At 38.8% G+C, this 24006-nt stretch overlaps 1 protein-coding gene across 15 annotated transcripts in view; it reads left to right on the top strand.

Moving 5' to 3' along the window:
• The window catches only part of ZMYND8 (zinc finger MYND-type containing 8), a 57852-nt gene that overhangs the window by 27751 nt on the left and 6095 nt on the right, over positions 1-24006 (top strand). For 10 of the 15 annotated variants that reach the window (XR_006181176.1, XR_006181175.1, XM_042883587.1 and 7 more), the window contains 17 exons: positions 3178-3396; positions 4279-4392; positions 5976-6068; positions 7217-7304; positions 7798-7853; positions 8887-8964; positions 9809-9924; positions 10678-11159; positions 13379-13519; positions 15190-15342; positions 16211-16714; positions 18558-18932; positions 20387-20577; positions 21356-21436; positions 22230-22308; positions 23336-23575; positions 23737-23894. Coding sequence is in view for 13 of the 15 variants with exons in the window: in XM_042883587.1 (XP_042739521.1) it covers positions 3178-3396; positions 4279-4392; positions 5976-6068; positions 7217-7304; positions 7798-7853; positions 8887-8964; positions 9809-9924; positions 10678-11159; positions 13379-13519; positions 15190-15342; positions 16211-16714; positions 18558-18932; positions 20387-20577; positions 21356-21436; positions 22230-22308; positions 23336-23575; positions 23737-23894 (3168 nt within the window). In the remaining 2 variants the exon portion in view is untranslated. The remainder of the gene's footprint in view (positions 1-3177; positions 3397-4278; positions 4393-5975; positions 6069-7216; positions 7305-7797; positions 7854-8886; positions 8965-9808; positions 9925-10677; positions 11160-13378; positions 13520-15189; positions 15343-16210; positions 16715-18557; positions 18933-20386; positions 20578-21355; positions 21437-22229; positions 22309-23335; positions 23576-23736; positions 23895-24006) is intronic. The other 5 variants (XM_042883597.1, XM_042883594.1, XM_042883599.1 and 2 more) reach the window with 3 other exon arrangements.

Genomic DNA, 24006 nt, shown 5'->3' on the forward strand with positions numbered 1-24006 from the left:
TTTGGGTTTCTGACTGCGCTCTGTAGAGATAATGGTACAGACAGTGAGGCTGAATCTTAGCGGATTCCTTCCCACTGTTCATTCATGCATTTAAAAGTACACTGTGGGAAAAATAATTGTAGTTGAACTCAATATGTCCGTTCCCCTCAGTAAATCATTTTCTGTTTTCCAGGTATTTCAAACCTGGAATACTGCAGGATAGAAAAGTTGTGTATCTAAAGAAGAAAAGCAAACTAGGCATGTTGCTTAGCTGTACATGTTATCAGTTAGCAAGGAAGTATCATTTGTTTTGGTTTGTTTTTGTTGGCTTTTTTTGCTTTTGTAAGTTGCTTTTAATTTAATAAAACGTACCTGAGGATGATTGTTTCTATAAGGTGTATCAATCTGCTCTACATAATGGCAGTTAATGCTAAAGATCCTTTAACTGCTGAAGAGATGTAAGCTAAGCACACAGTTACTTGTTTTGCTCCTAGTTTAGGTTTCAAGTATAATGTAGCTGACAGCTGTGATTCTGCTTGGCTGATAAATCCATTTTGAGGTCTGGCAACATCAGTGGAGCCTCCAGGTTGATATTTTTCACCATCGAGTGTTTGGTAGTGCTGGTGTGTATCAAGATACCCTCACTACAGCTATCATTGCACAAGGCTTTGTACTAAGATGCTATGGATGTTCAGAATGGTGCCAACGGGTATTTAAAGTATTGACATACAAAAAATTATGGAGATATAGAGTATAGCTAAAAGGTTAAAAAAAAAAATAATCAGGAATGTGCAACACTTGGTCAGCTACAATATATTTGAAGTAGCAGCTTTTTTCCAACCCAGCTTCAAAGTTAATTTAAACTGGCTAGAAATAGTAATCTTTGTCTTGCATAAAAAGCACTACAGTACTCTTGTTTTTCCTTCAGTTTTATACATATCTTACTAACATTGCTGAAACTGTGAGGGCAAGCTGCCACTTGAGCTGGAACTGACTTTTGAAACTGTTGGGAGAACAAAGCTTTTCTTTCATGACTGTTAACATTTAAACTCTTAAACATGTTGCTCTGATTAGAACAAGTGAAAGGCTCCTTTGATGTCACTCAGGGGTTCGTTTTCCATCATTTAGTTCTGTTGTTTGGGTCTTTTTGAGTCTCATTCCTATCTTCTTTCTTTCCTGGCCCTCAGTCTTAGCTCAGACAAAACAAGGTGGTATTTATCTGAAAGATAGGAAAGTCCTCAGTCAGAGAATTAATTCCTTCCACCTTCTAGCAAAGATGGACTATTTTATTTAGATACAATAAGCTCATTTCTCTGTAATTGCTTACAGATTTTAAATCTCTTTTAAAACAGGAAGTCAGTGTGGATGCACTGCCCGTAGCTGCATCTCAACTACCAAGACTTCAGTTTCAGAATCTCTGAGTACTGAGATTTTGGTCTCAAGCTGTGGTGCATGTAACCACAAACAAAGCACACTTCTGCTGACAATTGTAACTTTCTCTTTTTCGCTCTGAGTTTACACGTGCACTTCTATCCTGGTTTGAATGATTGGCATAGTAATATATTTGAAATGTAGGTAAAGCCTTTCCCTGCCCCTCTTATTCCCCAAGAGCACAAAGAACCTTCCTTGTAGAGGTCTGGTTGTATCTGTGTTTAACTGTATACACAGAGAAAGTACAGAAGATAATGCTCAGTCCATGTCTGTGCTACCTTTCTAGTAGCTGCAATGTATGTAGAATAGGAAATGAAAACTGCCAAAAGAGACAGGAATGTAAGTGGAACTTTAGGCAGCAGAATGCTTATGAAGTTACAGTAAAATTTTATGGATAACATTCTTTCTTTGCATGAAAGTACAGTAATTGATTATCAGAGGTAATATGTCTTCCGGTGTATCTGTTGAGATATTGTATCTCCAGCTGGATTGTCATAGAACACCTCTTCTGCATCACCTAACTTTGTCATTGAAGGCCTTCTATTCATGAGGATAATTAGACCTTGTTCTTTGCTACTTTATAAATCGAGAAGGACCACAGTCTGAGCTGATGGTGGTTTGTAGTGTATAATGTACGTCCTGTGTGACCAGTTTTGTTCAGGGTGCCGCAGAGGTACCCAGCTTTTGCATATTGTCCCCCTGCTTTAGCAATCAGGCAGGCATGTGACAGCCTAAGAACTCGTGAAGCTCTTTGTGATGTAGGAAGTGCACACGATTACCCGAGAACCAAAGTGGTGCTGCAAACTACAAGCAGCCAGTTGGGTAGCCACAAATAGCATTATGTCAAACAAAAAGTCACAGCAAATAGTAAAAAATTTGTGATTATTTATCTCCATCCCCTCCTCCTTTAATTAATAGCAAACAGGAAACTTAAATTCCCTTATCATTAATAAATATGTCTCAGTTTTCCAATAATTATTTGCTTTTCTTCAAATCCAATCCAGGAAACACTGGATATCTGTTGTCCAATTTTGGCTCTCCCAGGCTCTCCTGCTCTTGTGTTTTGGTATCATCTGTGTCACCTTTAAGCAGTTTGAGGTGCAAGTGAAAGAGCAGTCCGTGCAGTTTATGAAGTTCACATTATTTTCTAGTGCAGACAAACTAGTGGAGATTGTGTCTTAAATTCTGATGCTCATGTAAATGGTGGGTTGCATTTTTTCCCCAGGCTCATGCTGCTGGGGTCACCTTATTAAAGTCTGAATCTGCTTCTGTGCCATCCTACTTTGTTTTGCTTTATCAGTTAAAATCACCATTGACTTGCTTGGTTCTGAGAAGTTGTGAGTTACTGTAATTTAGGACAGGTTTGTGTGGTGCTCAGCTACTTGTTTCAGGACTGATTAATTTCTTCAGTTGTGCCAGTTTAGCCACCACTACATCTCCCAGTATGATGTAGCTCCCTCAGCCCCATGGGATTCTGAGTTTGAGGATGTTGGATTGCACGACTTGCACTTGATGTCCTCATTTGCCACAAAAATTTATTTTCAGTGCTGAGTATAATATGCATCATTTGGCATCTGAATATGAAATGAATCTCTTCGTGAATGGTTTTGTGCAATAAATAAGATATTGTGTTTACATAAACGTTAATCAAACTCTGTAGATTGCTGTTTGATTTATATATAATGATATTTATTGCTATGAATGCTGTTTTGTATGAAATGCAAATTTGTTTTGAAACCAAACCTGTTTTTCTTGCCTACATTTCAGTCAGAACTAAGACATGGTCCGTTTTACTATATGAAGCAGCCACTCACCACAGACCCTGTTGATGTTGTACCACAGGATGGACGGAATGATTTCTATTGCTGGGTTTGTCATCGGGAAGGCCAAGTCCTCTGCTGTGAACTCTGCCCTCGGGTTTATCACGCTAAGTGTCTGAAACTGACAGCGGAACCAGAGGGGGATTGGTTTTGCCCAGAATGTGAGGTTAGTTTGATAGAAGGAGTGGATTTCTTCTGTATATGAGTGATACAAACTGCTTTTTTTTACACTCCAGTGTGTTTCTGTTCTATTCTTACGTTGCCTTTTGGTACCAGAAAAAGTTGTGTGAAAAGGGAGCGTCTCTTGCTGCTTCCTTGCTTTTTCTCTGTGCGTTCACCTGGACTCTGTTGGCCATCTCACTGTGACTCTTCAACTTCTTACCATCTCTAGGGAAGGCGAATCCATTTCAAAGAGTGATCCCCACATCTTACCTTTAACTCTGAAAACATTTCACAGTTTTGTCTAGCTTACTTCATGCTGCTGCATGGGGGCTGATCAGTTCTGCAGAGTGCTCAGAACACGTGCACTGTAGGGTCTACGTAAACAAGAGGATATTATTAGTACTATATTTTTCTGCAGGTCTGAGGAAGAATTTAACTATTCCTCTCCAACAACTTCTGGAGAGAGAATAATTATTGTATCTACATTGTATCTACAATGAAAGTAAATTGGTTTATCAGATGTCTTTTTTTTTTTGGCCATGTATTGCATTATATGGAGCCCAGATGACTTTTTTCCTCATTCGTGTTGCCGGAGCTTGCACTGTATTGGGAATTGTATGTATTCCAACATTCTCTTATTTGAGTGATCTAAAAAATGAGTGTCGTTTCTAGACTTTTCCCTTTTTATATATTCGTTTACTTATTTAGGCTAACATATCCAGAATTTAATAAAACAAGTATCTGAAGTATTTATGCTACTTCATAAAAAATATTTTGTTTCTTAGGAAGTAGTTATTATCTTCTGCTCAAATGCTGGGATTTTTTACTGGAGAAGAATTCACCTAGAAATGTTTGCTGACAATATTTTTTTCATCCTAATTTTTAGAAAATCACAGTTGCAGAATGCATAGAAACACAGAGTAAAGCTATGACAATGCTCACCACTGAACAACTATCATATTTGCTGAAGTTTGCACTACAGAAAATGAAACAGCCAGGGGTAAGGAAGATTTTTTTTTTTTTAATGCTTGTTCTGTGTGTTTGTCATAATATTGGGTTTTGCTTCCTCTTGTTGAGCTGAGTCTAGCTCATTTTGTCAGATTTTCTGCTGTTTACCACCCGTGTATTGCAAACAGCTTCGTTCAGACTGTGTATGCTGTTCTGGAATGCATATAAAACACAGTTCCTTGATGCAGCTTCTGGAGGTAGTTTCAGTAGATGCAGTGAGGATGCAGCATAGCTTTCCAAAGGGAATTTGTGTTTTCTCACTCACTGAAAGTGAACAATGCTGGTCTTATCTGAGGTGCAAGGGAAATGACAAGGTGTGGTTTCTTACCAACCCAGGTATGTGGGCAAGGCTATAGGTGCAGGTAATGTTACATATTTGATTATAACCCTTAATTTGATTATAAGCCAGTCTTTTCTCTGTTAGTAGGAAATTGTTCTCACCACAAGAAGTAGTTGTATCGTGTACTTGTAAAACTGAATTTTTTCTCAGTGTAGTGGCAACCTGTGCCATCAACTTGCATACTGTAGGAATCTGCCATCCTATGAACTTTTATCATGGAGGGAAAATGTTGTTTCCTCTAACTTTTACCAATCTCCACATGTCTGTCTGAGATTTAACCCTCAAAATCATCATTGCCTCCTGGAAGTTTCACACATTTCAGTCCCTCATTCTTTCTTCTAAATTTCTGGTTGCTCTTTTTTCACTATGCAAGCTTTGAGTAGTTTTCACATGTGGGAAGAAAAAAGTGTAGTAAGGTGTTTTAATGGATTGCCATGGCTTATCTGAATTCCTGTTGCTACCTTGTCCCTGTAAATAGATTAGAAGAGTCTCTGTGCTTGCAAGCATACAGTAAAATATATTGGAAAAACCAGATGTATGGAAGGAATCATGGGTTCTTTACAGCTCTGGTGTCTCCATGATAAATATTTCAGCAGAAAAATAGTGACAGTTTCTAGGAAGGTTACTCTTTAGTATTGATAAACTTCAGCTCTTGGAGTATTTTAACTCTGGAGTGGTAGATAGTCTCCTTTTAGAAAGAGTCATTAGCTTTTTCTTTTTTTTTTTTCAGAAGCAAAGTATCAGTGTGTGTTTGTATTGAGATGACAAACTGTTCTCAACGTGCAGCTAGAAAGGCAATGCAGCAGATAATGTGCAGAGTCCCACTGATGGAAGTTTGAATTTATCTGCAAGTCACCATTGTTCTGAAAGTTCTAAGACTGATAAAGTTATTTCTAATTCTAGATAATGGGAGTGTTTGTTCTCCTAAAAACTATTTGCTGAGCCTCAGCTAATACTCTGCTCAAAAAAGATCTGCTGTAAATAAGAACAGTCCATTTTACAAAAACCCAAAGGCTTGTAATTCATCACTTCCAACATATGAAAAATCAGTTATGTGAGGGCATTTATTTCCTCATTTTGCCAGCACTGCATTACTTCACAAATCTTTACTGTTTCTTTTAAATAATTTTCTCTGATACCACAGTTGAAAGTAGTATTAGAAGAAGAGTGACTATTGAGTTGTTGATGGAGCTGTTCAGTATTAAGAAGCTGTGTGATTTGTTTTCTCCTAACAGACAGAGCCATTTCAAAAGCCAGTTTCGCTGGATCAACACCCAGATTATGCAGAATATATCTTTCATCCAATGGACCTTTGTACATTAGAGAAGGTTGGTATGAGGCAAAGGTCCTTTGAGTTTGATTGCTGTGCTTAAGCTTTCTGGGTTGTTCGATGGGAGCGAGAGAGATTGCTTGAAATTATTTAAGTGTTTTGATTACAGTTTTGTTATTGTAAAACCAACTGGAAGAGCCACTGAATGTGTCTGTTATGCAGTCTGAGCTAATGGCAAGTGCTCAGGAAAAGCAGTATAAAAAAGACAAGTTTACCCTGATGAGCTCCTCCTGTGTAAATCCGTATAATTCCGGGAATCATCCTGTGGGGAGACTTCATTAGTAAGATTTTACGTTTGATCACCATGTTTGTTAGCTATTAATGCATTGCTGATACGATTCCCCTTGGGACCATTTGAGTGTGTGACCAGAGGTCATTCCAGGCTCATCTGCTGGTCAAACATTAGAACATATAAAATAGCAAATAGAAGAACATCCACTGCACCTGAGATGTGGGAGAAGAAGAAAACAGTAAAGAAGTGGATTACAGGAGTTTGTCAGTTCAGTAATAAGTTAAATGTTTCAAATTACAAAGTTCTTCATTCTCTGTTGCTTTAATAATAGTGTAGCAATGCAGAGCTTTGTTGTGGTGGTGCCTGGGTGAGGAGTCCTTATTCTCTGGGCTCTGGGAGCAGAGGTCAATGTCTTTGTGGCATAAATGTATAACAAATCCATGTCACTGATTTGATTCACCCAGGTGGTAGGCTAGAATATCAAAAACTGGCTTATGGGGTATAGTAAATAATTTTTTCCTGGGTCTTGTCAAAATAAAGAAATTAAAATGCCATGCAGCAATGATGATATGCCAGTGCAAAATCAAGGACTCTGTTTTCTGTAGAGACCTCAAGCAGAATTACTGCCTCAGGAAATGGACAGGTGCTTACTGGTGCCCCTCTGCAGCCCTTTGGAATTATTGAAGATGCTGATCTAAATAGTTCACTGTTGAGAATTGGTTTAGACATTTCATAAATATTTAGGGCAGTCAGAAAACACCTTGAACTTGGAAGGTTACTGAAGTATTTAGAATGAATTGTAATATAAGGTTTTTGTTTTAGTAATTGTGTGTCTGACAGGCAGCAGTGTTTAGGAAGATGCGAGTTTTTACTCATATCTGTTTTCTGATACATTTAAAAATGTTTTTTTCCAGAATGTTAAAAAGAAAATGTACGGTTGCACTGAAGCATTTTTGGCTGATGCCAAATGGATTTTGCACAACTGCATTATTTACAATGGGGGTAAGCACAGAGATATACTTCTTAGAATATGAAGCTTCAGATTAGATTAAGCAATGCAGAAACTTGCTGCTGTTTGACAAATGGTGGAAGTATCTTCCTGCTAATGCCGTAGTTCTAAACGTGACTTTACAAAAAAAAAGAATGACCTACATTTACACTTGGGACCAAATACTGCCTATGCTGTCTCCTTGCTCAGAAGGAGACCTGCCTGAGGAGATGCCCGTTACTGAATGGTGTGTCAGTGGTGGGCAGGGGCAAACAGGCACAGACAGGGAACACGTGAAGATTTTTTACTGCGCTTTGTTTGCCTTTGAAGAGCCTGCCTGCTGCTTCCACAAGCACGTGTTGAATATATACCTGCTTTGCATTGTCTTTTCAGATGTTCTATGTTGTCTTCAACATAAACTTTTTATAACTAAAACCTGTTGATTTTTATCATCGTTTTATACTAACAGTTTTCTTGGTTAGAGCATTTTTCTTATTGTCTTCTCAGGAAATCACAAATTGACACAAACAGCAAAAGTCATCATCAAAATCTGTGAGCATGAGGTATGTGTACCCCAGTTAATTTGATTGTTCTATCTGTATATTTGAAGTATTCCATTGCTTGTATTTGTGATTGAAATAATGTTTTCTAATATATGTATTACAAACTATAATTTGTGTAGGCTTTCTTATGTTTGGGGATGCATATCCATGGCTTATAGGAGGATTTTGACAAGGGCATTGCTAATAATATTTTCCTTAGGATATTCACCATATGTAATTAGGATGTCAGTGATGGGTGAGAAGATATGTGGGATCTGCACAAAGACACCTGTCTTCTAAATGAATGCTTGGAGGTGGAAAAAGAAACAGATGTTCTGATTTGTAGACATATTTGAGGTGGTTCGTTTGATGTCACAGTATGAAAGCCCTGTGAATAAATGCCTGCATTTTAGTTGATCGTTTGAACTGATTTTATTTCACTGAGAATTCATAATGCTAATATTACAAAAATTTATTCTAAATGCAGCATTTTTGAACGGTATTTCATTGATATGAATTATCTGATAATCTGACACTTCATATTTATGCAGAGTGCTTTTCCCACCCCTCTGCTGATGCAGCAATATCCATAATTCTAGTAAGTTTTGAGGATGTATCAATTGTTCAGAGAAAAAAAATTGTGTATGACCTGATTCTGACTTCCTAATTGGCTTATATAGTCTGAAAAAAGAACAACATATTTTCTTTTTGGTCTCCTAAATTATTATGGAACTAAGTGTTCAGAAACAAATGGTGGTCAGTAATTCTTTATCACTGCAATAAATGCAACACTAAAGACAATGTATTTTTATGACATGAGCAGTGTATGATCTGAAGAGAGGCTTAGAAATGTGTCTTGTTTAACTGGAAAGCCTGCTTCACAGGGGTAGGAAAATAGGGTTTTCTTTCAAAGTAGCATTGAATTCATGGCAGTTAAAGGTTGATTTATGACCACGGATTTGTGGGAAATATGATGTTATTATATTACAGCATTTACTAATCACACCTTGAACTGTGATAAGTTATTGAATGATTGTTTTCCTTTTCTTTTCAGATGAATGAAATTGAAGTGTGTCCGGAATGTTACTTAGCTGCTTGCCAAAAACGAGAGAATTGGTTTTGTGAGCCTTGTGTAAGTTAAGGATGATGGTAGTCTAGCTAGTGCATTAAAGTAAAGGCTCTCATTTAGCTCTTCTTGTCCTCCCATTGTTTTCAACCTGTGGTGGTTACTGAGAGGCAAGTGAATTAAGGAGAACTGCTAGTTTTACAAAGCGACTTGTAGTTACACGTCACGCTCATCGCGCTTTGTGGAATCAGAAGACCATCTCAAGGTGTTAGCTGTCAGACTCATGCTTTTGCTGAGAAGTGACTGTAAATTGTTAGCAACAGTTTGCAGTCTCTGCCCTCAAATAAAAGGTGCCCACTGATGGGTCATTTGTGGTACTTGCACTAAGAGTAAAATTTCTGAAATGTGAATGTTTGAAAACTTGGTTTTGAGATTTCAGTATTAAGACTTGGCTTTCCTTTATTGCCTGTTAATAGGTTGTCTGACTTCTGCTTTTGTTTAATATTGCACCAAACCCTGAAAGACTTATTGAAGTTCTTAAGTAGAACTGTGTAATCCATCAAGTTCTCTCTTGAGCTTAAGTGGAAATTAGAGAATTTCAGAGGTCAACTGTGGTTTAGGATGTGCTGCATATTGGGAGAGAACAAGAAAAAAAATTATAGAATAGTAAGTGCTATTAAGATTTGTTCAAACAAGATAATATATATATATATTTTTTTTAACTTTTTTCCTTCCATGATCTATTAGGTACCAAATACATAGTGAAATGGAATCTTGTGTTTGTCCAGGGTCTTGCACGTTATTTAATCTAGGAAATAAATATAATTTTAAAAACTTAATGCTATGTAACAGATTTTGAAGGTAATACTGCTAGTGTTTTCTTACTGTATGTTCTACCATCTTTCTCTAGAGCAATCCTCACCCTTTGGTCTGGGCTAAACTCAAAGGCTTTCCGTTCTGGCCTGCTAAAGCACTGAGGGATAAAGATGGGCAAGTTGATGCCCGTTTCTTTGGCCAACACGACAGGTGGGAATTTAACCAAAGCTTATTTCTGGTTATAGTTAAAAAAAAACCCTCATTGTTATTTTGTGCTCTCCAAGTTTTGGAATCCTTTTTTTTGAATATTGACCTGGATAAGCTATAATAACATTGTAGTGTATGCAATTTTAATTCCTTACATGATGTCTGTAGAGTGTGAGCCGTGCACTTGCAAGACTTGCACCTATATGACCTCACTGATCATGCAAGTTCATTCATGTGGCAATGAGTTTGCACTGGAAAAAAAAATAAAAAAATTCTTACTAGTGGAAGGGGCCAGTACTGTTGTTTGAGCTGTCTGAACACCAAGGTAGTGAACACACAATTGTAGGATGTTCTTTGGAACTGTTTTTCTCACTTGCATTTTCATGTTTCTCTGCTATGACGAATGGAAAGATTGTTCTGTAATGATCATCTTACAGTTCTATGGACTAGTTTGGTTAAGTATGTTTTGTCCTATTGATCAGTATTTAATCTTCTTTTATGTGTTGCTGGAGAAAAGTAAAATCAGCTAGAAATATCCTAATAGAAGCAGTTTACTTATTTACCAGGGTTATTTAATGTGAAAAACCCTGTGCAGTGTCCTTCTAAAAGAAGGTGAAGGTCCTCTGAAATGATCTCAGGTGCACATATCTTTACGATGGCATAAAATCGGAGTTTGGGGAAAAAAATGTTTAAAACTTCACTGTGTCAGTTAACAGCGTAAACTGTCGTATCTCTGTCTTTCTGTTTGATTTATAGGGCCTGGGTTCCAATAAATAATTGCTACCTCATGTCTAAAGAAATTCCTTTTTCTGTGAAAAAGACGAAAAGCATCTTCAATAGTGCAATGCAAGAAATGGAGGTTTATGTTGATAACATTCGTAGGAAGTTTGGAGTATTTAATTACGCACCTTTCCGGACACCGTATACTCCCAATAATCAATACCAAATGTTGCTAGATCCTACAAACCCAACTGCCGGAACTGCAAAGACGGACAGGCAAGAGAAGATCAAACTGAACTTTGATATGACAGCGTCACCGAAGATTCTCATGAGCAAACCCATGCTGAGCAGTAGCACAGGTCGTAGGATTTCGCTGACAGATATGCCGCGGTCGCCAATGAGCACCAACTCATCAGTGCACACCGGGTCTGACGTTGAGCAGGATGCAGAGAAAAAGGCAACTTCCAGCCACTTCAGTGCAAGTGAAGAATCCATGGATTTTATTGAGAAAAATACAGGTAGAAAGGGGCTGTAAGACTGCGTATGGTTAATTCACTAGTTGGAAGCGTTGTGATTAGGAGGCATTTCATTTAAAATTGGATAGCTCTTTTTCAAGGCTTTGCCTTTATTTATTTGCTTTTGATAAGACTTAAAATTTATTGGATATAAACTTTTGCCAGCGCTGCCCAGTTAGGTGGAGGTGGTGCTGCACAAAAGAGTTGTGGTATCATTTGTTCACCTTCTGTGGAACGGCACTGGTAATGCACACGTTTCTTAATTGTGTGAATTAGTGGTGGGCACATTTGAAAGAGTCAGAACCAGCAGAAGTGACTTTGAGATTTGAGATAAATTTTGTTTATCAGGTCAGTATTGCAGCTGGAGAAATCGGTGCTAAATAACCACCCTCCCCTCTGCCCCTACATCTGTTTCAAGAAGCTTAATTTAAAAAAAAAAAAAAAATCAACAAGAGTCATATGTGACACTTACTCTGCAGTGTTTGTGCAGCCCAGTAGTTTCTCCAAAACAAGCAGGCAGGCATGTATGCCAAGTGGTCAGTAGATGTGATGCCATTTGGGTATCTTACTCCTCCTCAAAGCTGAGCTGTGAAACCACCTTTGGCTCCAAATTATCTCGTGGAAATTGTGATAAAGTAACTGCATCAGTTTTAAGTGTTGAGAACACATAGATATTTCAGTAGAGAATAACATGTCAAAAGGAATAGTTCATTTTATACATCAGTTATCAAGGATGTATATGTGTGCAGTTTTCCTGCACAAGCTGTAGCTTACAGGTACTGTTTTCTGTCTTAAAACTTATTTACGTTATTATTTCTTTATAATAGTAGAGATTGTTACCAAAATCACATTAAAGCTGTCCTGTTAGAGAAAGGTAATAGGAGATGTAGGATAATATTATCCTATTATTTTGCATTCTTGACCATCATGGCAATTCTGGGGAACTTTCACTTTCCTCACACCTTGCTGATCCTGTCTTAGTGCATAAAATGCCAGATTTGACTTAACAGCAGGCAGTTGGAATTGATGGAGGTCCCTTGCAACCGAGCTCCTCCACGTGCAGGCTGGATGTGGCTCTGGGCAGCCTGGTCTGCTGGTTGGCGACCCCACACACAGCAGGGGGTTGAAACTGGATGATCATTGTGGTCCTCTTCAACCCAGGCCATTCTATGATTCAATGATTAGCTGATTTTTATATTCTAAACTCGTATGTTCCAATTTCCCACCTGGCATTTCTTCCTGTATATTGTCACAAATGCTAATATTTTTTTTTTTAATTTAGCTGTCGTGTTAATGGAATGTGTGATGTGATTAAAATGAGGATTAACTTACTCTGTTTATTGTAAAAGAAAACTCCAGGTAGGATGACTGCACTGTCTTTAGACAGGAATGCTTTTATTCAGATGGACTGGATGGTTCTGTTGTGCATTTGGAGTGATATGAAGGAAATAACTTGGAAATAACTTGCAACCTTGTCCTGGGATGTAGCAAATGAATTGTAGCTGTCAGATGCAGTGTTCAGCTATGACTTCAGGGTAACTTGTCAGAACGTTAAACAGGAGTTTAATGCACAGCACTTGCTGTCAGAAATCAGAGGTTTTTTTCAGGTTATGGCCTACAAAAGCTTCCTTCTGTAGACTGACCGGGAGTTTCCTGAAGTTCATGTTTGAAATGTGACTCTGTGGATGTTTTGGAGCATCAGAGCACAGACTTTTGCTTAACTGTGTAAAATTAGAATATCCTACTGCCTTATCTGAGGGATTTTTGTCACTGATCTCCAGCTGCACTGACTGAACTTAATATGATTTCTTTGAATTCTCTATTAACATCTCTAGAAAATGGCTGGACTTTTTTGTTAATGTTTACCTGCATACATGCAGTAAAATAATGGCAATTCAGAGTCTAGAGTTCACATTTAAAATAACCAAATCTCGAAAGCTAGTATCTTGAAAACAGAGAGGTTTTCAGGGTAAACATGCATTTGGTGTAATGAAATAAATCATGGTAGTGTGATTTTTTTTTTCCTTACAATTTCTTCTTTTATTAAACTAAAGTCGAAGGGTATTTGAAAGTTAGCAGTGGAGGTATAGAATAATATTTAAATGATTAAACAAAAACCTTTTCTCTGCTTTTATAAGTTGAAAAGCTGTTTTGGCCCAGCAAATATGGCTTTACTGTGATTATTTTTAAATCCATCGTTATTAATTTTGTACTTTTTTCAGCTTCCCCTGCACCAACAAGAACAGGTCAAGCAGGGAGCTTGTCAGGCAGTCCCAAACCCTTCTCTCCTCAAGCGTCAACGCCAATTTCTGCTAAGCAAGAAAGAACTGCCACTCCAGGAAGCATTCTGAATCTGAATCTTGGTTAGTGTTGACTTTCAGAAGTCCCAGTATGTTATAGCTGGATAAATCATGGGGGTGCCAAAAGAACGTGAACAAACTTACTTCTAGGTAGATTTAAATGAACAAAGAACTTTAAGTGTGGCTTTGTGTAATTGTTGTTTCATCAAATAAGATGTTTGATGTTTTGTAAGTGGAATTGAAAGTTCCTGTTGCTTTTTCTTCTTTTTGATCAAAATAAGTTTTTAATGGGTGATTTCATAGCTGAATTGTACAAATAAGTGTTTCTAAACAGTAGGTAAGTTTGTAAAGCTTATAATTACATGAACTGCTGATGAAGTTTTCACTTGTCTTGTGGTCTTGCAAACTTCATGTCTCTTCTTCACTGACCATCTGTATCAAGGGAGATACTGAGATTAAGAGATGAATTAGGAAAGTACTGCTTTGGTAAGGCAGTTCTGAAAGCCAAACAGATGTAAATCAATTTCCCCAATCATGTTTTGCTTCTACAGATATTCTGATTCAGTTCTGGTTATATTTTCCGTCCACTTGATGTTACATGGAGTGACAGAATTTTTCCCGGTCTTCACCAAATACTTCAGGAAGGCTGAGATCAAGTTCTGCATTCTTTTAGACATACCATACTTTTCAGTGTTAGTCTGTGCTTGTGATATAACCATGGAATTGCTTGTGCTGCACCACAGCTGTTTGTCTTTTTTATCAGATGTAACAATGCATTATAAAAAAAACCAAACACAAAAAGAAACATCATATGGGAACTGTTTGAGCCATGGATGGGAGGCATTAGCTTGAACACAGAACATTCTGAATAAATGGGGTAGAACTGAAAAACCAATGTTATGGCCCGTGAGCAATACTGTAACAGAACAGCTACTGTGCTTTCTGGTAGAGTATCAATCATTTATTCAGCTTTAGGGGGATTTCTTTTCCTAAATATACTGTTTGATGCTAGAAATGAAAGTGGCAGCTGCACTAAACATGATTCCATCTACAAAACCCGTGGATTTCAGACATGACTTGTGGTGTCTTATTTTCAAGCACAGTGTGAAAAGGGATTCCCCTAAAAAGCAAAAGTGAAAATATGCAAAACAAAAACTTGTACCTTAAGCAGAGTGCTAGAAGGGCTGTGATCCTCCAATTCAGCAAGGAGGAAGGGGAAATAGTGAAAAGGAGCCATCAGTTGTTGCTGGTAGACTGGCTAAAGTGAAAAGTGGAAGTGTGAATGACCAAGCTACACACAGATTGCTTGGAAAAATATATGTGGTACAGGGCCTGTCCTTGTGAAATGGAGACAGAAAAGAGAGAAAACTTTCATGTGGTAAGGAATGAAATTCTTAAGATGGATGATAAGAAACAGTAAAGACTTTAGAGATGAGAATTTGAAGATTTCTCCTCAGGGGGTTTGCCTGCCCTCTGGCTCTGTTTTCTTTCTGCAGCGTCAACAAGGCAAATTGGAAACTTAGATCTCAGTGAGACCCCCCTCGTGGGCTGGGCAGATAAATTTGGATTGTGAGACCACTTCCATGTTAAGATTCAGGATGCCCTGGGGAGGTGTTGTAGTGTCTCTTGTCTCCGTTTTTCACACTTCAGATTGTCTGCACTGTTACTCTGTAAGGTTTGCCTCACATGGACATTCTTCTTTTTGTAAAATTTTTTTTTAATTCCTTTTCTAGATCGAAGCAAAGCTGAGATGGATCTGAAAGAGCTGAGTGAGTCAGTCCAACAGCAGTCCACTCCTGTGCCACTCATTTCACCAAAACGACAGATACGTAGTAGGTTCCAGCTTAATCTTGACAAGACAATAGAGAGTTGTAAAGCACAACTTGGTGAGTATCCCAAGAATGCAGTGGAAGCCTGGAGGATGAATTTGAGAAAATGTTGAGTTGGAGTCTAAAAATAAAAAAAGCATTTTCAAATATTGAAACTTTAATTTTTTTCATTAAAACAGGAGTAGAGGCTATTTGAGCTCTTAGAGGCAAATAGAACTGAACACGTCTAACTTAAACTCTGGCAAAAGCTGACATGTCTGATTTTTGTCAAAAAGCTTTCGTCTTGTGATCTGTTTTTGCACCATTCTGACGTAGATGGTTTGGCACAACTATAATCTTACTATTTGCTTTGTACACTGAAAAACCAAAGATCTGTGCCTGACTTTTATGTTTGCTGCACAGATGTGTATATCCAGTGACGAGGGCACTCCCTACTGTTGAAAAGCATTAACAATCCAGCAGTTAATTGAAGGTTAAAAAAGTACAGATTCTCCTTACAAAAGTTATGCAGTCTGAAACTGATTCTTCAGACATGCATAGAAATAACTGTGGTCAGTTGAATAGTGTTACTGATTTTAAGGTGATTTCTTGTAGTTACTAATCATTCCTGTTAATATTTGCCAGTGTTGGCCCAACATTGAACAGAGCTATAGCTTGCAGGTAGTGAAAAAATAGTGTGAAAGGAGGGCTGTTGAATCAAATAAAAATAAGAATTAGGAGTATGGAAGGTAATTCTCACTCGTGATACTGCGATAGGGCTGTAAGAGAGATGCTTATAGCTTAAGGATTGACAGCTAAGGTAGTGGTACCTCTCTATTTTGTTCTACAAAGGGCCGGGTTTGGGGTTTTGTTTTTTTTCTTTTCTCTTTGGTAATACCAGCCAGTCTGATATTAGCATGGACTGTACTTTCCTCCCCACATTTAGGAATAAATGAAATATCTGAAGCTGTTTATACTGCAGTAGAACACAGTGACTCTGAAGATTCTGAAAAATCTGACACCAGTGACAGTGAATATAGCGATGAGGATCAGAAATCTAAGAATGATCAAGAAGATGGAGAGGATAAGGAAGGTACAAGAAGTGACAAAGAATCATTAAGCTTGAAAAAAAAACCTAAGCCCCCAGCACAGAATGAAGATAAAGAAGAACTTAAAAGCACAAGTCCAGAAGTGGAGAAAGCAGATGACCCAGTCAAAGAAAAGGCAATTACAGACACTGAAAAAGAGTTTTCTGAAAAGGGAAAAAGTTTGCAACATCCTGCAAAAGAAAAACTGAAAGGTAAAGATGAAACGGACTCTCCAACAGTGCATCTGGGACTGGACTCTGATTCTGAGAGCGAACTTGTCATCGATCTGGGCGATGATCACTGCGGGCGTGAAGGACGGAAAAACAAGAAAGAGTCAAAAGAGCCTCCTCCTAAACAAGATGGTAGGATGAAATTCTTATTATTTGTCCTTTATCCTTGCACTGTTGTTCAAGCCAAAGCTGTAAGCTCTATCTTTGCATTTAAGATGGTAAAAATATATGTACTAGAACAATGTTTATGAATGATTTTTCATTCTTGATGAGTAAGCGATATTTTCAGTTCTATAATTTCTGGATTCAGTTAAAAAAAAAAAAAATTACTTCACTGAAATTACTTTCAGCAACATAAAATTATGAACGCACATTTGTTCTGTCACAGATTTAGGAATTTGGTTCTGCTTCAGCCACCAGTCAAACATAAATACATTTCCACGGATGTCCCAAAACCGCAGCTGTATAAGCACTAGAATTTTTCAGAGATACAAATTGCATGAGTTCCAATTAAATGCTTTAAGGAGGATGGAAGCTTTTTTGCTTTTGCAAGAGGGAGAAAGAGCTCTAAACCTTAAGGGGAGGAGGATTATCACCCCAGTGAAGACAGTTCCTTGATCAATGCTGATGTTTCCCTGTCAGGCTGTATAGCAAGAGAATGGGATACACGGAACAGTCATCTATAAGCTCTGGGATGACAGGTATAAGTGGTAACCTAGAAACATCTTAACAAATGGTAACTTCTTGTTCTTCCAGAGAAGTCTTTTTGTTTACAAGCAGCCAGGATGGGTTATGAAAGACTTGATTAACATGGTTTATGTCTGTGACATGATGGCTGCTTTGTAACTGAGGGAAGGGCTGTGGATGTTGTTCACTTAGGTTTTAGTGAAGTGCTTGACACTGCCTTCCCCAGTACTGTGCCAGAGAAGCCGGCTGCTTGTGTCCTAGGGAGGTGCAGTTTGCTGGGTGAAGAGCTGGCTGGCTGGGGTCAGAGAGGCCTGGTGGGGGAAGCTCAGTCCAGCTGACAATTGATCACCAGTAAGTTGTGGACCATACCACATCAGGTGGGTCTGCTTGAGAGTGGGAAGGCTCTGCAGAAGGATCCCGATGGGCCGGACTGATGGGCCAAGCCCATGACATTCAACAAGTCTAAATGTCAGGTGCTGCACTTGGGTTACAACAGCTCCACACGGTGGTACAGGCATGGGGAGAAATGCCTGGAAAGGTGCCAGGCAGAAAAGGACCTGACGATGCTGGCTGACAGCTGGCTGCACATGAGCCAGCAGCGTGCCCACATGATACTGGTGAGGGCCAGTGGCATCCTGGGCTGCATGAGAACTCGTATGGCCAGCAGGGCAAGGGACTTAGTGGTCCCCTTGTATTGATGAGACCATGCCCTGAACATTGTGTTTGGCTTTGGGACCCCCACTATGAGGAGGATTTTGAGTTGTTCGAGTGTGTGCAGAGAAGAGCAACAGCACTGGTAAGGGGAAACAACACAGAAAACAGGAGTTATGAGGAGTGGCTGAGGGAACTGGGATTGTTTCATCTAGGAAAGAGGAGGTGGCTCTCTGCCATTACCTGAAAGGAAATTGCAATGAGGAAGGTGTCAGTCTCTTTTCTCACTCCATAGGACCCAAGGAAACAGTCTCATTTTCAGCAGTGGAGATTCAGATTGGATGTAAGAAAGAATTTAATCGTGGGTGGGGGAGTGGTCAGGCATTGAAATGGGATTCCTGGGGAAGTGGTGGAGTCCCCTGGAGTTCCATCACTTCGCTGGTGATGGAACACGGTAGGTTGGGTTGGCGGTCGGACCTGGTGATCGTGAAGATCTTTTCCGACTGCGATGGATCTATGATTCTGTTCTAATTCCGTGACAATTTCTGTTCTGGAAGGTGCACGTGACTCTTCAGAATTTGATGTGAAATTATGGATCAGATGTGGTGGTGAAAAGTTGACAATAAATTTTGTTTAGTTGTAGGTAAAACTCCACCTTCTTCCAGTGCAAGCACCCAGCCCCTGCCAGAAACCCCAGTTCTCACCCGCTCTGCGTCCCAGACTCCACCAGCTGGTGTGACTGCAACTACTAGTGCTACTTCTACTGTTAGTGCTCCATCTGCAGCCACTGGAAGCCCTGTGAAAAAGCAGCGGCCTCTGCTGCCTAAGGAAACTGCCCCTGCTGTGCAGCGAGTAGTGTGGAATTCTTCCAATAAATTTCAGACATCTTCTCAGAAATGGCACATGCAGAAGGTGCAGAGACAGCAGCAACAGCAGCAGAACCAGCAGTCTCAGTCACAGCAGCCTCAATCCTCTCAAGGGACAAGATATCAGACAAGACAAGCAGTTAAAGGTATACACTTTCTAACTCAATGTGCCCGTGATGCCATAATCCCCCAGTAGTGATGTCAGTGCTCCCAGGCTGCCTAACCAGGGATTTCTTCCATATAAACAAAATCTCAAAGTGTGGTTCTTCTTTTATAAATGACTGTGAAATACAGCAACTCACCATACCTGCTCTTTCTGGTGTGTATTTAGTCATGTCTCCTTATTTGAATGACAAACCATTTGTGTGTGTATCTGTAAAATATCTTTGCCATTCTTAGCCATCAGTTTTGAAAGACTAAACTGATTATTTTCTGCTTTACATGATGAAATCGTTAATTCTGTTTCAGTTGCATGATTACCATTGTTACCCCAACATCTACAATCTGGATCCAATTTTATTTGCCAAGAAGCTGATTTGTACAGGCTTTTTTTTTTCCCCCCCACAGGTTAAATCAACATTTTTCCTGTTGAGTGCATTGTAACAATGTTCTGTCATATGATATGCTAGAAATATCAGAAGAAAACGCTCTAGAATATACAGATTTTCTTATATACTGAATCGATGTTAAATAGTACAAAGTTAAATTTAAGAACTGTTTTATTTCAGTAATATTTCAGCCTTTAGAGGATACCATCAACTGAGATCTTTACAAAGTGAATTGTTAAAATTAAATTGAAAACTAAGGCAGGTAAGTCATTAGGGATGGAAAGGTGAAGCTCTTCATGTTTTGATTTGTACTCTTATTTTTGAATTACCAACTGTTTTAAGATTATTTGAAATATTGAGCACGTTTGACAAAGCCTTCCTGTTTACTGACTTTCATCCCACTTGAGTTAATTCTATAAATAAATTCTTTGCTTTAATGAGTTAACCTTGCATTACATTCCTTGCTCTCCAACCAGAGGCTGAGTTTGGGCTGGATGTATTACATTAAACATGTCGCAACGCAGAACTAACAATAATTAGTAGCACTAATAGCAAACGAATGCAAATAACACCAGGAAGTACAACTAAAATTCTTACTAAAGCTCTTTTCAAAAGTAGCTCACTAAATCTTGTTTCTAAAGGAACAAAGTCAGTAATGTACTTTCAGATGGTGGCAAGTGAAGATGTTCAGGACAGGCTTGTGCTCGTACCTGTGGTGCTAGCTGGGGGCTGTCCAAGTGGAGAGGTTAGGAGATGGGATGGGAAAGTCCCAGAATGGGAAGAACGATGATCAGAGGGAGACTTTTGCACTGACCAGTCTAAACTTGCAGGTTTTGAAGTTCTTTGCTATCTTGTCTTGAAGCTGTATAATTATATGTGAGTTCAGTGGCTGGTCACTGTACAATCAATTTGATACATGGCACCTTTGTATAAGTAAGAAAAATCTTGAGATTGTTGAGGTGCACACATTTAATGAACATTAAAGTTAGGAGTTACCTATTCATCTTCATAATTACTTGTGATTAATGGTCTGCTGTGTGTTCTTTCCGTAGCTGTGCAGCAGAAAGAGATCACCCAGAGCACTTCCACATCAACTATAACTTTGGTTACAAGTACTCAACCTATTTCTATGGTTACAAGTTCTGGATCTGCAAATACACTTTCTTCCTCAGTTAATACAGACTTGCCAATCGCAACAGCCTCGGCTGACGTGGCTGCAGACATTGCTAAATACACTAGCAAAGTAAGTCCTTGAGAAAGATCTTCTTAAACTTATTTTTGTGGTGAATTTTAAAGTTTTTTAAAATTTCAAATTCTGAAATAAAAAATCTTATTTAGAAAGTAACAAGCAGTAGGTAGAAGCAGTCAGACTGCTGGGATCTGAGCTATTGTTGTAGAAGCAGCTGAATGCTGTCATTCTAAGCACGGCCTGCTCGAGGCTGCGCAGGCACTCACACTTTGTGTCGCCCGTATTTCCCCATCACTTCTTTTGGTCACGTTGCATTGCGCTTTGGACAATTTTCGGTATCTCCTCACCAGCATATTTACAGTAAGCACTAATAATCATCATGTGCATTCGGTAAAACACACTCAGATGCAACTGTTTTAAAACTCTGCAAAGCTTCATCAGATTGTAACTTGTCCTAAGTGTGCATTCAAGTATTAAAACTGAAGCTTAGTTGTTAAACAGATGATGCAGTACTTGTAATGTTATAAAGGTGATGGTGGAGTGAGGGAGATCAGCTTTTGGTATATTCTCTTAGGTCTTTGAATTAAGACAAACAAAAAAGAGAGTCCTATAAATAATTATGCAGACATTAAAAGCACTTGAAAACAACAGAATCCTGGTAGAAAGTGCTTTCTTGTACCTTCTAAAACAGTACTTCAAGAGGAGATTCAGATAAACATGTATATATGCACATAGATACTAAAAGCAATACAGGCTCACATTGGAGTGGCTGAAATGAAGTTAAAGTGGTTATCTGTTAAAAATAAGTATCTAAGACTTATTTGTCTTTCAGATGATGGATGCCATCAAAGGAACAATGACTGAAATATACAACGATCTTTCCAAAAATACCACTGGAAGTACAATAGCTGAGGTTAGTGCAAGATGGAGAGAAGTCTGCTTCACCTTCACAAGTTGTAAAAGAGTGTTTTATGCATAAAAATACCACATGCTATCATAATGCAATCACATACTGCATAAGAGTTACATGATTATGACCATAGATGTAATACTTCTTTTTTAGTTTGCTGGTCATATTATCACTGTTTTTACTACAGAGCACCAGTAAAAGTGTCTTCCTGCTAAATGTTGCATTCACTGTCAAGGTAGTACTTGGTGTCTTTAAAGTGTTTTCTTTAAAGCTGGCAAAACCAGATTAAACAAAGTAAACTATGAATGAATGTGAAACGTGAGCAAGAGAAAGCTCAGAGTTAAGTGTGAAATCTTTTGTTTGTTTGTATTAAACATAAGAAGGAAGCTGCAGTTTAGAGCAGTGGTGTTCGTAGTGAATGAAAAACCCACTTTTGTAAGTCTGGGTGCGTGGAAATAAAAGAATCAATCAAGTGGCACGCAAACAAATACAAGCAAAACTGAGAAACAGATTTTTGTTGTGGTTGGAGAAATTGGAGACCTAACTAATTCTAGATGGAAGACCAGGTTTAATTGAAGTAGGTTTTGTTTTCAAACGATCTTGCACTTTTTACGATAGGAAAACCTACCAAGAAAATAGAATACCTATTGCCCATGTTATTGAAAAGGAGCCTTAATGTAAGTGATGATGAAGCTCTTTGTTAGAGCCTTGCATTTTTGTATATAGTTGTGCTATATACTGTACTCTGTCATCACTACTAAATATTAACATTTCAATATTTGTTTGTAATATCCAGATTCGACGTTTGAGGATTGAGATAGAAAAGCTTCAGTGGTTACATCAGCAGGAACTCTCAGAAATGAAGCATAATCTGGGTATGAAAATGGCAAATACAAAATCTAAATGCTTGTAGCATGCATTGTCTTCATGTTAGCTACCAGAGATTGTCCACATAAAGGGTAGAGCACCCTGTAGAATGTGCTGCCAGTATCAGTGGGTACCATTTCAATCCGTACACAGGTGACTTTTATGTGTGCATAGTAAGCAACAGGTTTCAGTCCTCTGAAAGAAATCCAGGCTACATGTAATGTAACATTGAATGTAACTGTTTGGTTTTTTTTTTTTAAATGCACCACTGGATAATCTCTTTAGGAGATATTTTATGCTGATTACTTCATACTAATGAAGTATGTAGCTGGCAAATGTTGCTCCAATTTTCAAGAAGGGTAAAAAAGAAGACCCTGGTAACTACAGGCCTGTTGGTCTGTCTTCATTTCCTGATGAAGTTACATAGAAGGTTATTCTTGGAGGTGCTGAAAAACACTTTGAAAGGCAGTGCAGTTATTGGTTGTTGCCAGCATGGGTTCACACAATGGGAAAATCCTGCTTAAATTAATGTTGTTTTATGACAAGGTTACCCACGTAGTTGACCGAAGGAAGTTAGCAGGTAGGATACTCACAGAATCCAAAGGCAGGAACTGGGAGAATGTAGGGCATTACCCAGATTTGAGACCTTCTGAAATACCTGATGGTGCTCAGGGGACCTGGTGAGGTGCTTCTGGAGGTACTGAGGAAACTGGTAGATTAAGTTGCTAAGCCTCTGCCTGTATCATAGAGAAATTGTGGCAGTGAAGTTCTGATAGACTGCAAAAGGGAAAACACAACTGCCATTTTTTTTTAAAAGGGAAAAAAGAAGAGCTGGATTGCTGCAGGCCAGTCATTTTCACCTCTGTGCCCAGCATCACGGAGTGTGGTAATAAGCAGCCTCTTTAAACTTAGAGAGGTTGGAAGACTGTCATTTGCTGAGTGGATATGAAGCAGATACACCTAAGTTTAGGGAATATTTTATTAGCTTCCATTTCATGGAGAGGCAAAATTTATTTATCTTTGTATTTTGAGTAGAACTGACAATGGCTGAAATGCGTCAGAGTCTAGAACAAGAACGGGATCGCTTGATTGCTGAAGTGAAGAAGCAGCTGGAAATGGAAAAGCAGCAAGCAGTGGATGAAACTAAAAAGAAGCAGTGGTGTGCCAACTGCAAGAAAGAGGCCATTTTTTATTGCTGTTGGAACACTAGCTACTGTGACTATCCCTGCCAACAAGCTCACTGGCCTGAGCATATGAAATCCTGCACGCAGTCAGGTAATCTTGCTCTGGGTTGCATGTTTCACAGCTAAGGGGAGCTGGGGTGGATGTAACACACAGAGATTCAGTGTTCTTCATTTGCACGTATGCAGATATGCCTGTTAAGATTGAAGACTGGTGCACAAGAGTAGTGGCTCTGCTTTCTTCTTTTTCTTTAGCTACTGCAACACAGCAAGAAGCCGATACTGAAATTAACACAGAAACATTAAATAAATCATCCCAGCCCAGTTCAAGTGTGCAGCCTACGCCCACAGAAACAGCCAGCACCCCCAAGGAAAAGGACGTTTCAACTGATAAAAGCAAAGAAAGCGTTACAGTGAGTATTGCTGTGGTCACTGCAAACCACTTCAAAACTAGAGTCCTCTGAAACCTACCCCTAAAGGCCTCCCTGGATCAGCTGGGAATTTATGGCCGCTTGCATATTTCAA

The sequence above is a fragment of the Lagopus leucura genome, unplaced genomic scaffold, assembly GCF_019238085.1.
Source record: "Lagopus leucura isolate 7727_CA_CO unplaced genomic scaffold, USGS_WTPT01 Super-Scaffold_100039, whole genome shotgun sequence".
In the NCBI taxonomy this organism is placed as follows: domain Eukaryota; kingdom Metazoa; phylum Chordata; class Aves; order Galliformes; family Phasianidae; genus Lagopus; species Lagopus leucura.